The 16,157-nt window shown below is 39.0% G+C and overlaps 1 protein-coding gene across 10 annotated transcripts in view; it reads left to right on the forward strand.

Moving 5' to 3' along the window:
- The window catches only part of SCRIB (scribble planar cell polarity protein), a 233,147-nt gene that overhangs the window by 94,409 nt on the left and 122,581 nt on the right, over window positions 1–16,157 (forward strand). For all 10 annotated transcript variants that reach the window (XM_088459378.1, XM_088459384.1, XM_088459385.1 and 7 more), the window contains exons 12-14: window positions 3,512–3,639; window positions 4,235–4,354; window positions 5,645–5,818. In XM_088459378.1, coding sequence (XP_088315504.1) covers window positions 3,512–3,639; window positions 4,235–4,354; window positions 5,645–5,818 — 422 coding nt within the window. The remainder of the gene's footprint in view (window positions 1–3,511; window positions 3,640–4,234; window positions 4,355–5,644; window positions 5,819–16,157) is intronic.

Here is a 16,157-nt window from a genome sequence, read left to right on the forward strand (position 1 = left end):
ATGTCTTATTACATCCCCTCTCACGGTCCTCACATAACCCTTATAGCTTCCATGTCTTATTACATCCCCTCTCACGGTCCACACATAACCCTCATAGCTTCCATGTCTAATTACATCCCCTCTCACGGTCCTCACATAACCCTCATAGCTTCCATGTCTTATTACATCCCCTCTCACACTCCACACATAACCCTCATAGCTTCCATGTCTTATTACATCCCCTCTCACAGTCCACACATAACCCTCATAGCTTCCATGTCTTATTACATCCCCTCTCACAGTCCACACATAACCCTTATAGCTTCCATGTCTTATTACATCCCCTCTCACGGTCCACACATAACCCTCATAGCTTCCATGTCTAATTACATCCCCTCTCACAGTCCACACATAACCCTCATAGCTTCCATGTCTTATTACATCCCCTCTCACAGTCCACACATAACCCTTATAGCTTCCATGTCTTATTACATCCCCTCTCACAGTCCACACATAACCTTCATAGCTTCCATGTCTTATTACATCCCCTCTCACGGTCCACACATAACCCTCATAGCTTCCACGTCTTATTACATCCCCTCTCACAGTCCACACATAACCCTCATAGCTTCCACGTCTAATTACATCCCCTCTCACAGTCCACACATAACCCTCATAGCTTCCATGTCTTATCACATCCCCTCTCACACTCCACACATAACCCTCATAGCTTCCATGTCTTATTACATCCCCTCTCACAGTCCACACATAACCCTCATAGCTTCCATGTCTTATCACATCCCCTCTCACAGTCCACACATAACCCTCATAGCTTCCACGTCTTATTACATCCCCTCTCACAGTCCACACATAACCCTCATAGCTTCCATGTCTTATCACATCCCCTCTCACACTCCACACATAACCCTCATAGCTTCCATGTCTTATTACATCCCCTCTCACACTCCACACATAACCCTCATAGCTTCCATGTCTTATCACATCCCCTCTCACACTCCACACATAACCCTCATAGCTTCCATGTCTTATTACATCCCCTCTCACAGTCCACACATAACCCTCATAGCTTCCATGTCTTATCACATCCCCTCTCACAGTCCACACATAACCCTCATAGCTTCCACGTCTTATTACATCCCCTCTCACAGTCCACACATAACCCTCATAGCTTCCATGTCTTATCACATCCCCTCTCACACTCCACACATAACCCTCATAGCTTCCATGTCTTATTACATCCCCTCTCACACTCCACACATAACCCTCATAGCTTCCATGTCTTATTACATCCCCCTCTCACAGTCCACACATAACCCTCATAGCTTCCATGTCTTATTACATCCCCTCTCACAGTCCACACATAACCCTCATAGCTTCCATGTCTTATTACATCCCCTCTCACAGTCCACACATAACCCTCATAGCTTCCATGTCTTATTACATCCCCTCTCAAGGTCCACACATAACCCTCATAGCTTCCATGTCTTATTACATCCCCTCTCAAGGTCCACACATAACCCTCATAGCTTCCATATCTTATTACGTCCCCTCTCACAGTCCACACATAACCCTCATAGCTTCCATGTCTTATTACGTCCCCTCTCACAGTCCACACATAACCCTCATAGCTTCCATGTCTTATTACATCCCCTCTCACGGTTCACACATAACCCTCATAGCTTCCATGTCTTATTACATCCCCTCTCACGGTCCTCACATAACCCTTATAGCTTCCATGTCTTATTACATCCCCTCTCACGGTCCACACATAACCCTCATAGCTTCCATGTCTAATTACATCCCCTCTCACGGTCCTCACATAACCCTCATAGCTTCCATGTCTTATTACATCCCCTCTCACACTCCACACATAACCCTCATAGCTTCCATGTCTTATTACATCCCCTCTCACAGTCCACACATAACCCTCATAGCTTCCATGTCTTATTACATCCCCTCTCACAGTCCACACATAACCCTTATAGCTTCCATGTCTTATTACATCCCCTCTCACGGTCCACACATAACCCTCATAGCTTCCATGTCTAATTACATCCCCTCTCACAGTCCACACATAACCCTCATAGCTTCCATGTCTTATTACATCCCCTCTCACAGTCCACACATAACCCTTATAGCTTCCATGTCTTATTACATCCCCTCTCACAGTCCACACATAACCTTCATAGCTTCCATGTCTTATTACATCCCCTCTCACGGTCCACACATAACCCTCATAGCTTCCACGTCTTATTACATCCCCTCTCACAGTCCACACATAACCCTCATAGCTTCCACGTCTAATTACATCCCCTCTCACAGTCCACACATAACCCTCATAGCTTCCATGTCTTATCACATCCCCTCTCACACTCCACACATAACCCTCATAGCTTCCATGTCTTATTACATCCCCTCTCACAGTCCACACATAACCCTCATAGCTTCCATGTCTTATCACATCCCCTCTCACAGTCCACACATAACCCTCATAGCTTCCACGTCTTATTACATCCCCTCTCACAGTCCACACATAACCCTCATAGCTTCCATGTCTTATCACATCCCCTCTCACACTCCACACATAACCCTCATAGCTTCCATGTCTTATTACATCCCCTCTCACACTCCACACATAACCCTCATAGCTTCCATGTCTTATCACATCCCCTCTCACACTCCACACATAACCCTCATAGCTTCCATGTCTTATTACATCCCCTCTCACAGTCCACACATAACCCTCATAGCTTCCATGTCTTATCACATCCCCTCTCACAGTCCACACATAACCCTCATAGCTTCCACGTCTTATTACATCCCCTCTCACAGTCCACACATAACCCTCATAGCTTCCATGTCTTATCACATCCCCTCTCACACTCCACACATAACCCTCATAGCTTCCATGTCTTATTACATCCCCTCTCACACTCCACACATAACCCTCATAGCTTCCATGTCTTATTACATCCCCCTCTCACAGTCCACACATAACCCTCATAGCTTCCATGTCTTATTACATCCCCTCTCACAGTCCACACATAACCCTCATAGCTTCCATGTCTTATCACATCCCCTCTCACAGTCCACACATAACCTCACACATCGTCTTTCTCTCACATCCTCCTGACATTTGTCGGACATTCCTGTGTGACTGGATCATGCAGCCAACCAAGAAACTCTCCATTCTGGCCGGACCAAATTGCAATATATAGCACCTATCCCTGTGTATCATATATAGCACCTATCCTTGTGTATCAATGCCTACTTCCCTATAGATTGTAAGCTTACGAGCAGGGCCCTCTTACCTCTATGTCTGTCTGTTATTACCCTGTTTTGTTCTATTTATGTTTCCAATTGTAAAGCGCAACGGAATATGCTGCGCTATATAAGAAACTGTTAATAAATAAATAATGTTGGTGGGTGTAGCTATTGGTGCCCTGAGGGGGGTTGTGGTCACATTTATCGGTAATTCATCCATAGTGATAACCCTGCTCCCTGATTGCAGAGAGCTCGCTCCAGGACAGTCTGGATGACGGATGGACAGACGGAAACCTCAATCGTGTCAGTGTCATTCAGTTCCAGGAAGAGCTGCGGCCAGAAGAGGAAGATGATGAGGCTGCTGCTGAGAGGAGGGTGAGAGTGATGGTGCTGATAAGTGCTCGTTAGTGGTGATTGGTTACTGCGCTCCACTCACAATCTGTTGGTGAAGGCGGCGATTTAATCTGCTCATGGTTACTGTGCATCGGATTCCCTGATATGTACAAGATTACTCCACTAAGACCAGTCTCATGCTGGCGATTCCACTCCGTGGTGCTCGGATAGTTTCCGTATCACGCTTTCTACTGTCAGAGTGCCGCATCGCCTTCGGAAGCTGTTAGTCAGTAAGCTTGTGGCCAATGTTCTGCATTCATGGTGTATGAAGAGATGCTCTGCGTATTTAGTGTATGAAGAGATGCTCTGCGTATTTAGTGTATGAAGAGATGCTCTGCGTATTTAGTGTATGAAGAGATGCTCTACGTATTTAGTGTATGAAGATGCTCTGCGTATAAGTGGCGTATGTAGTATATTATAGGTGATCTGTATATGTTGTGTGTTAGTGTATGAAGAGATGCTCTGCTTATGTAGTATATGAGAGATACTCTGCTGCTCTGCGTCCTGTAGGACTGTGTGATGAGATGCTCTGCTTATTCCATATTCCTTATATTGGCCATATGACTGGTTTCTTCAGGGTCTGCAGAGAAGGGCGACACCGCACCCCAGCGAGTTAAAGGTGATGAAAAAAGGGATGGAGGAGCGCAGAAATGAGGGGTACGCCGCAAAGCCGGAGACCACATCCCCCGCTGATGAGGTGAGAATTAGTCTTCCGGGTCACTAGGGGTCATTACACATTTATCCTGTACATCACTATTCACACAGTATCTATACAGCGTTCTTCCCCTCATAGTATAACCACCCGGGTGTGTCATCTAGCGACGTGACCTGGGAAGTACATACTGTCAGAGGGTGCAGCCTGTATGTCAGGGAGAGGGACATGACCTGGGAAGTACATACTGTCAGAGGGTCCAGCCTGTATGTCAGGGAGAGAGACATGTGACCTGGGAAGTACATACTGTCAGAGGGTGCAGCCTGTATGTCAGGGAGAGGGACATGACCTGGGAAGTACATACTGTGAGAGGGTGCAGCCTGTATGTCAGGGAGAGAGACATGTGACCTTGGAAGTACATACTGTCAGAGGGTACAGACTGTATGTCAGGGAGAGGGACATGTGACCTGGGAAGTACATACTGTCAGAGGGTGCAGCCTGTATGTAAGGGAGAGAGACATGTGACCTGGGAAGTACATACTGTCAGCAGGTGCAGCCTGTATGTCAGGGAGAGAGACATGTGACCTGGGAAGTACATACTGTCAGCTGGTACAGCCTGTATGTCAGGGAGAGGGACATGTGACCTGGGAAGTACATACTGTCAGAGGGTGCAGCCTGTATGTCAGGGAGAGAGACATGTGACCTGGGAAGTACATACTGTCAGCGGGTACAGCCTGTATGTCAGGGAGAGAGACATGTGACCTGGGAAGTACATACTGTCAGGGAGAGAGACATGTGACCTGGGAAGTACATATTGTCAGCTGGTACAGCCTGTATGTCAGGGAGAGAGACATGTGACCTGGGAAGTACATACTGTCAGGGAGAGAGACATGTGACCTGGGAAGTACATACTGTCAGGGAGAGAGACATGTGACCTGGGAAGTACATACTGTCAGAGGGTGCAGCCTGTATGTAAGGGAGAGAGACGTGTGACCTGGGAAGTACATACTGTCAGGGAGAGAGACATGTGACCTGGGAAGTACATACTGTCAGGGAGAGAGACATGTGACCTGGGAAGTACATACTGTCAGGGAGAGAGACGTGTGACCTGGGAAGTACATACTGTCAGAGGGTGCAGCCTGTATGTCAGGGAGAGAGACGTGTGACCTGGGAAGTACATACTGTCAGGGAGAGAGACGTGTGACCTGGGAAGTACATACTGTCAGAGGGTGCAGCCTGTATGTCAGGGAGAGAGACATGTGACCTGGGAAGTACATACTGTCAGAGGGTGCAGCCTGTATGTCAGGGAGAGAGACATGTGACCTATTTCCTCAGGATAAGCGGCTTAGCGGTGTCTCCAGTCAGAGTGCAGAGTCTCAGTGTAGCGGCAGCACCGTGTCCGCATGTTACCAGGATGAACAGCAGCAGCCGGAGCCGTGCAGAGTGGACCAAGTTCCTGAGGAGGATGAGGAGGCCCCGACGGATGATATGGAGGTGGAGTATATGGAGGTAATAGCACAGCGCTGTATGAAGTCTCCCTTTCTTGTCAGGCACACACTGCTCCATCCGGGTTATCTGCCGTACACCGAGCACACCTTTACCGGCTGATCCGTCATATAATGCTATATGTTATCACCATTGCTGAGTATAGAGTAATGTGTACACCTAATAACATAGTATCCTGCTGAGTATAGAGTAATGTGTACACCTAATAATAACATAGTATCCTGTTGAGTATAGAGTAATGTGTACACCTAATAATAACATAGTATCCTGCTGTGTATAGAGTAATGTGTACACCTAATAATAACATAGTATCCTGCTGAGTATAGAGTAATGTGTACACCTAATAATAACATAGTATCCTGCTGAGTATAGAGTAATGTGTACACCTAATAATAACATAGTATCCTGCTGAGTATAGAGTAATGTGTACACCTAATAATAACATAGTATCCTGCTGTGTATAGAGTAATGTGTACACCTAATAATAACATAGTATCCTGCTGAGCATAGAGTAATGTGTACACCTAATAATAACATAGTATCCTGCTGAGCATAGAGTAATGTGTACACCTAATAATAACATAATATCCTGCTGAGCATAGAGTAATGTGTACACCTAATAACATAGTACCCTGCTGAGTATAGAGTAATGTGTACACCTAATAATAACATAATATCCTGCTGAGCATAGAGTAATGTGTACACCTAATAATAACATAGTAACCTGCTGAGTATAGAGTAATGTGTACACCTAATAATAACATAGTATCCTGCTGAGTATAGAGTAATGTGTACACCTAATAATAACATAGTATCCTGCTGAGTATAGAGTAATGTGTACACCTAATAATAACATAGTATCCTGCTGAGTATAGAGTAATGTGTACACCTAATAATAACATAGTATCCTGCTGAGCATAGAGTAATGTGTACACCTAATAATAACATAGTATCCTGCTGAGTATAGAGTAATGTGTACACCTAATAATAACATAGTATCCTGCTAGGCATAGAGTAATGTGTACACCTAATAATAACATAGTATCCTGCTGAGCATAGAGTAATGTGTACACCTAATAATAACATAGTATCCTGCTGAGTATAGAGTAATGTGTACACCTAATAACATAGTGTCCTGCTGAGTATAGAGTAATGTGTACACCTAATAATAACATAGTATCCTGCAGAGCATAGAGTAATGTGTACACCTAATAATAACATAGTATCCTGCTGAGCAAAGAGTAATGTGTACACCTAATAATAACATAGTATCCTGCTGAGTATAGAGTAATGTGTACACCTAATAATAACATAGTATCCTGCTGAGTATAGAGTAATGTGTACACCTAATAATAACATAGTATCCTGCTGTGTATAGAGTAATGTGTACACCTAATAATAACATAGTATCCTGCTGAGTATAGAGTAATGTGTACACCTAATAATAACATAGTATCCTGCTGAGTATAGAGTAATGTGTACACCTAATAATAACATAGTATCCTGCTGAGTATAGAGTAATGTGTACACCTAATAATAACATAGTATCCTGCTGAGCATAGAGTAATGTGTACACCTAATAACATAGTATCCTGCTGTGTATAGAGTAATGTGTACACCTAATAATAACATAGTATCCTGCTGAGCATAGAGTAATGTGTACACCTAATAATAACATAGTATCCTGCTGAGCATAGAGTAATGTGTACACCTAATAATAACATAGTATCCTGCTGAGCATAGAGTAATGTGTACACCTAATAATAACATAGTATCCTGCTGAGTATAGAGTAATGTGTACACCTAATAATAACATAGTATCCTGCTGAGCATAGAGTAATGTGTACACCTAATAATAACATAGTATCCTGCTGAGCATAGAGTAATGTGTACACCTAATAACATAGTATCCTGCTGAGTATAGAGTAATGGGTTACACCTAATAATAACATAGTATCCTGCTGAGTATAGAGTAATGTGTACACCTAATAATAACATAGTATCCTGCTGAGTATAGAGTAATGTGTACACCTAATAATAACATAGTATCCTGCTGAGCATAGAGTAATGTGTACACCTAATAACATAGTATCCTGCTGTGTATAGAGTAATGTGTACACCTAATAATAACATAGTATCCTGCTGAGCATAGAGTAATGTGTACACCTAATAATAACATAGTATCCTGCTGAGCATAGAGTAATGTGTACACCTAATAATAACATAGTATCCTGCTGAGCATAGAGTAATGTGTACACCTAATAATAACATAGTATCCTGCTGAGTATAGAGTAATGTGTACACCTAATAATAACATAGTATCCTGCTGAGCATAGAGTAATGTGTACACCTAATAATAACATAGTATCCTGCTGAGCATAGAGTAATGTGTACACCTAATAACATAGTATCCTGCTGAGTATAGAGTAATGGGTTACACCTAATAATAACATAGTATCCTGCTGAGTATAGAGTAATGTGTACACCTAATAATAACATAGTATCCTGCTGAGTATAGAGTAATGTGTACACCTAATAATAACATAGTATCCTGCTGAGTATAGAGTAATGTGTACACCTAATAACATAGTATCCTGCTGAGTATAGAGTAATGTGTACACCTAATAATAACATAGTATCCTGCTGAGTATAGAGTAATGTGTACACCTAATAATAACATAGTATCCTGCTGAGCATAGAGTAATGTGTACACCTAATAACATAGTATCCTGCTGAGTATAGAGTAATGTGTACACCTAATAATAACATAGTATCCTGCTGAGTATAGAGTAATGTGTACACCTAATAATAACATAGTATCCTGCTGAGTATAGAGTAATGTGTACACCTAATAATAACATAGTATCCTGCTAGGCATAGAGTAATGTGTACACCTAATAATAACATAGTATCCTGCTGAGCATAGAGTAATGTGTACACCTAATAATAACATAGTATCCTGCTGAGCATAGAGTAATGTGTACACCTAATAACATAGTATCCTGCTGTGTATAGAGTAATGTGTACACCTAATAATAACATAGTATCCTGCTGAGCATAGAGTAATGTGTACACCTAATAATAACATAGTATCCTGCTGAGTATAGAGTAATGTGTACACCTAATAACATAGTATCCTGCTGAGCATAGAGTAATGTGTACACCTAATAATAACATAGTATCCTGCTGAGTATAGAGTAATGTGTACACCTAATAATAACATAGTATCCTGCTGAGTATAGAGTAATGTGTACACCTAATAACATAGTATCCTGCTGAGTATAGAGTAATGTGTACACCTAATAATAACATAGTATCCTGCTGAGTATAGAGTAATGTGTACACCTAATAATAACATAGTATCCTGCTGAGTATAGAGTAATGTGTACACCTAATAATAACATAGTACCCTGCTGAGTATAGAGTAATGTGTACACCTAATAATAACATAGTACCCTGCTGAGTATAGAGTAATGTGTACACCTAATAATAACATAGTATCCTGCTGAGTATAGAGTAATGTGTACACCTAATAATAACATAGTATCCTGCTGAGTATAGAGTAATGTGTACACCTAATAATAACATAGTATCCTGCTGAGCATAGAGTAATGTGTACACCTAATAATAATATAGTATCCTGCTGAGCATAGAGTAATGTGTACACCTAATAACATAGTATCCTGCTGAGTATAGAGTAATGGGTTACACCTAATAATAACATAGTATCCTGCTGAGTATAGAGTAATGTGTACACCTAATAATAACATAGTACCCTGCTGAGTATAGAGTAATGTGTACACCTAATAATAACATAGTACCCTGCTGAGTATAGAGTAATGTGTACACCTAATAACATAGTATCCTGCTGAGCATAGAGTAATGTGTACACCTAATAATAACATAGTATCCTGCTGAGTATAGAGTAATGTGTACACCTAATAATAACATAGTATCCTGCTGAGTATAGAGTAATGTGTACACCTAATAACATAGTATCCTGCTGAGCATAGAGTAATGTGTACACCTAATAATAACATAGTATCCTGCTGAGTATAGAGTAATGTGTACACCTAATAATAACATAGTATCCTGCTGAGTATAGAGTAATGTGTACACCTAATAATAACATAGTATCCTGCTGAGTATAGAGTAATGTGTACACCTAATAATAACATAGTACCCTGCTGAGTATAGAGTAATGTGTACACCTAATAATAACATAGTATCCTGCTGAGTATAGAGTAATGTGTACACCTAATAACATAGTATCCTGTTGTGTATAGAGTAATGTGTACACCTAATAATAACATAGTATCCTGCTGAGCATAGAGTAATGTGTACACCTAATAACATAGTATGCTGCTGAGCATAGAGTAATGTGTACACCTAATAACATAGTATCCTGTTGTGTATAGAGTAATGTGTACACCTAATAATAACATAGTATCCTGCTGAGCATAGAGTAATGTGTACACCTAATAATAACATAATATCCTGCTGAGCATAGAGTAATGTGTACACCTAATAATAACATAGTATCCTGCTGAGCATAGAGTAATGTGTACACCTAATAATAACATAGTATCCTGCTGTGTATAGAGTAATGTGTACACCTAATAACATAGTATCCTGCTGTGTATAGAGTAATGTGTACACCTAATAATAACATAGTATCCTGCAGAGCATAGAGTAATGTGTACACCTAATAATAACATAGTACCCTGCTGAGTATAGAGTAATGTGTACACCTAATAACATAGTATCCTGCTGAGCATAGAGTAATGTGTACACCTAATAACATAGTATCCTGTTGTGTATAGAGTAATGTGTACACCTAATAATAACATAGTATCCTGCTGAGTATAGAGTAATGTGTACACCTAATAATAACATAGTATCCTGCTGAGTATAGAGTAATGTGTACACCTAATAATAACATAGTATCCTGCTGAGCATAGAGTAATGTGTACACCTAATAACATAGTATCCTGCTGAGCATAGAGTAATGTGTACACCTAATAATAACATAGTATCCTGCTGAGCATAGAGTAATGTGTACACCTAATAATAACATAATATCCTGCTGAGCATAGAGTAATGTGTACACCTAATAATAACATAGTATCCTGCTGAGCATAGAGTAATGTGTACACCTAATAATAACATAGTATCCTGCTGTGTATAGAGTAATGTGTACACCTAATAACATAGTATCCTGCTGTGTATAGAGTAATGTGTACACCTAATAATAACATAGTATCCTGCAGAGCATAGAGTAATGTGTACACCTAATAATAACATAGTATCCTGCTGAGTATAGAGTAATGTGTACACCTAATAATAACATAGTATCCTGCTGAGTATAGAGTAATGTGTACACCTAATAATAACATAGTATCCTGCTGAGTATAGAGTAATGTGTACACCTAATAATAACATAGTATCCTGCTGAGTATAGAGTAATGTGTACACCTAATAATAACATAATATCCTGCTGTGTATAGAGTAATGTGTACACCTAATAATAACATAATATCCTGCTGAGCATAGAGTAATGTGTACACCTAATAATAACATAGTATCCTGCTGAGCATAGAGTAATGTGTACACCTAATAATAACATAGTATCCTGCTGTGTATAGAGTAATGTGTACACCTAATAATAACATAGTATCCTGCTGAGTATAGAGTAATGTGTACACCTAATAATAACATAGTATCCTGCTGAGCATAGAGTAATGTGTACACCTAATAATAACATAGTATCCTGCTGTGTATAGAGTAATGTGTACACCTAATAATAACATAGTATCCTGCTGAGCATAGAGTAATGTGTACACCTAATAACATAGTATCCTGCTGTGTATAGAGTAATGTGTACACCAAATAATAACATAGTATCCTGCAGAGCATAGAGTAATGTGTACACCTAATAATAACATAGTATCCTGCTGAGTATAGAGTAATGTGTACACCTAATAACATAGTATCCTGCTGTGTATAGAGTAATGTGTACACCTAATAATAACATAGTATCCTGCTGAGTATAGAGTAATGTGTACACCTAATAATAACATAATATCCTGCTGAGCATAGAGTAATGTGTACACCTATTAATAACATAGTATCCTGCTGAGCATAGAGTAATGTGTACACCTAATAATAACATAGTATCCTGCTGAGCATAGAGTAATGTGTACACCTAATAACATAGTATCCTGCTGAGCATAGAGTAATGTGTACACCTAATAATAACATAGTACCCTGCTGAGTATAGAGTAATGTGTACACCTAATAATAACATAGTACCCTGCTGAGTATAGAGTAATGTGTACACCTAATAACATAGTATCCTGCTGAGCATAGAGTAATGTGTACACCTAATAATAACATAGTATCCTGCTGAGTATAGAGTAATGTGTACACCTAATAACATAGTATCCTGCTGAGTATAGAGTAATGTGTACACCTAATAATAACATAATATCCTGCTGAGCATAGAGTAATGTGTACACCTAATAACATAGTATCCTGCTGAGTATAGAGTAATGTGTACACCTAATAATAACATAGTATCCTGCTGAGTATAGAGTAATGTGTACACCTAATAACATAGTATCCTGCTGAGCATAGAGTAATGTGTACACCTAATAATAACATAGTATCCTGCTGAGTATAGAGTAATGTGTACACCTAATAACATAGTATCCTGCTGAGTATAGAGTAATGTGTACACCTAATAACATAGTATCCTGCTGAGTATAGAGTAATGTGTACACCTAATAATAACATAGTATCCTGCTGAGCATAGAGTAATGTGTACACCTAATAATAACATAGTATCCTGCTGAGTATAGAGTAATGTGTACACCTAATAACATAGTATCCTGCTGAGTATAGAGTAATGTGTACACCTAATAACATAGTATCCTGCTGAGCATAGAGTAATGTGTACAGCTAATAATAACATAGTATCCTGCTGAGTATAGAGTAATGTGTACACCTAATAATAACATAGTATCCTGCTGAGTATAGAGTAATGTGTACACCTAATAATAACATAGTATCCTGCTGAGCATAGAGTAATGTGTACACCTAATAATAACATAGTATCCTGCAGAGCATAGAGTAATGTGTACACCTAATAATAACATAGTATCCTGCTGAGTATAGAGTAATGTGTACACCTAATAACATAGTACCCTGCTGAGTATAGAGTAATGTGTACACCTAATAACATAGTATCCTGCTGAGCAGAGAGTAATGTGTACACCTAATAACATAGTATCCTGTTGTGTATAGAGTAATGTGTACACCTAATAATAACATAGTATCCTGCTGAGCATAGAGTAATGTGTACACCTAATAACATAGTATGCTGCTGAGCATAGAGTAATGTGTACACCTAATAACATAGTATCCTGTTGTGTATAGAGTAATGTGTACACCTAATAATAACATAGTATCCTGCTGAGTATAGAGTAATGTGTACACCTAATAACATAGTACCCTGCTGAGTATAGAGTAATGTGTACACCTAATAACATAGTATCCTGCTGAGTATAGAGTAATGTGTACACCTAATAATAACATAGTATCCTGCTGAGTATAGAGTAATGTGTACACCTAATAATAACATAGTATCCTGCTGAGTATAGAGTAATGTGTACACCTAATAATAACATAGTATCCTGCAGAGCATAGAGTAATGTGTACACCTAATAATATCATAGTATCCTGCTGAGCATAGAGTAATGTGTACACCTAATAACATAGTATCCTGCTGAGCATAGAGTAATGTTTACACCTAATAATAACATAATATCCTGCTGAGCATAGAGTAATGTGTACACCTAATAATAACATAGTATCCTGCTGAGCATAGAGTAATGTGTACACCTAATAATAACATAGTATCCTGCTGTGTATAGAGAAATGTGTACACCTAATAACATAGTATCCTGCTGTGTATAGAGTAATGTGTTCACCTAATAATAACATAGTATCCTGCAGAGCATAGAGTAATGTGTACACCTAATAATAACATAGTATCCTGCTGAGTATAGAGTAATGTGTACACCTAATAATAACATAGTATCCTGCTGAGTATAGAGTAATGTGTACACCTAATAATAACATAGTATCCTGCTGAGTATAGAGTAATGTGTACACCTAATAATAACATAGTATCCTGCTGAGTATAGAGTAATGTGTACACCTAATAATAACATAATATCCTGCTGTGTATAGAGTAATGTGTACACCTAATAATAACATAATATCCTGCTGAGCATAGAGTAATGTGTACACCTAATAATAACATAGTATCCTGCTGAGCATAGAGTAATGTGTACACCTAATAATAACATAGTATCCTGCTGTGTATAGAGTAATGTGTACACCTAATAATAACATAGTATCCTGCTGAGTATAGAGTAATGTGTACACCTAATAATAACATAGTATCCTGCTGAGCATAGAGTAATGTGTACACCTAATAATAACATAGTATCCTGCTGTGTATAGAGTAATGTGTACACCTAATAATAACATAGTATCCTGCTGAGCATAGAGTAATGTGTACACCTAATAACATAGTATCCTGCTGTGTATAGAGTAATGTGTACACCAAATAATAACATAGTATCCTGCAGAGCATAGAGTAATGTGTACACCTAATAATAACATAGTATCCTGCTGAGTATAGAGTAATGTGTACACCTAATAATAACATAGTATCCTGCTGAGTATAGAGTAATGTGTACACCTAATAATAACATAATATCCTGCTGAGCATAGAGTAATGTGTACACCTAATAATAACATAGTATCCTGCTGAGCATAGAGTAATGTGTACACCTAATAATAACATAGTATCCTGCTGAGCATAGAGTAATGTGTACACCTAATAACATAGTATCCTGCTGAGCATAGAGTAATGTGTACACCTAATAATAACATAATATCCTGCTGAGCATAGAGTAATGTGTACACCTAATAACATAGTACCCTGCTGAGTATAGAGTAATGTGTACACCTAATAATAACATAGTATCCTGCTGAGCATAGAGTAATGTGTACACCTAATAATAACATAGTATCCTGCAGAGCATAGAGTAATGTGTACACCTAATAATAACATAGTATCCTGCTGAGTATAGAGTAATGTGTACACCTAATAATAACATAGTATCCTGCAGAGCATAGAGTAATGTGTACACCTAATAATAACATAGTATCCTGCTGAGCATAGAGTAATGTGTACACCTAATAATAACATAGTATCCTGCTGAGCATAGAGTAATGTGTACACCTAATAATAACATAGTATCCTGCTGAGCATAGAGTAATGTGTACACCTAATAATAACATAGTATCCTGCTGAGCATAGAGTAATGTGTACACCTAATAATAACATAGTATCCTGCTGAGCATAGAGTAATGTGTACACCTAATAATAACATAGTATCCTGCTGAGCATAGAGTAATGTGTACACCTAATAACATAGTATCCTGTTGAGTATAGAGTAATGTGTACACCTAATAATAACATAGTATCCTGCTGAGTATAGAGTAATGTGTACACCTAATAACATAGTATCCTGCTGAGTATAGAGTAATGTGTACACCTAATAATAACAGTATCCTGCTGAGTATAGAGTAATGTTTACACCTAATAATAACATAGTATCCTGCAGAGCATAGAGTAATGTGTACACCTAATAATAACATAGTATCCTGCTGAGCATAGAGTAATGTGTACACCTAATAATAACATAGTATCCTGCTGAGTATAGAGTAATGTGTACACCTAATAACATAGTATCCTGCTGTGTATAGAGTAATGTGTACACCTAATAACATAGTATCCTGCTGAGTATAGAGTAATGTGTACACCTAATAATAACATAGTATCCTGCTGAGTATAGAGTAATGTGTACACCTAATAATAACATAGTATCCTGCTGAGTATAGAGTAATGTGTACACCTAATAACATAGTATCCTGCTGAGTATAGAGTAATGTGTACACCTAATAATAACATAGTATCCTGCTGAGTATAGAGTAATGTGTACACCTAATAATAACATAGTATCCTGCTGAGTATAGAGTAATGTGTACACCTAATAATAACATAGTATCCTGCTGAGTATAGAGTAATGTGTACACCTAATAACATAGTATCCTGCTGAGTATAGAGTAATGTGTACACCTAATAATAACATAGTATCCTGCTGAGCATAGAGTAATGTGTACACCTAATAATAACATAGTATCCTGCTGAGTATAGAGTAATGTGTACACCTAATAATAACATAGTATCCTGCTGAGCATAGAG

This window comes from Taudactylus pleione, unplaced genomic scaffold (genome assembly GCF_031769625.1).
Source record: "Taudactylus pleione unplaced genomic scaffold, aTauple2 ptg000907l, whole genome shotgun sequence".
Lineage (NCBI taxonomy): Eukaryota > Metazoa > Chordata > Amphibia > Anura > Myobatrachidae > Taudactylus > Taudactylus pleione.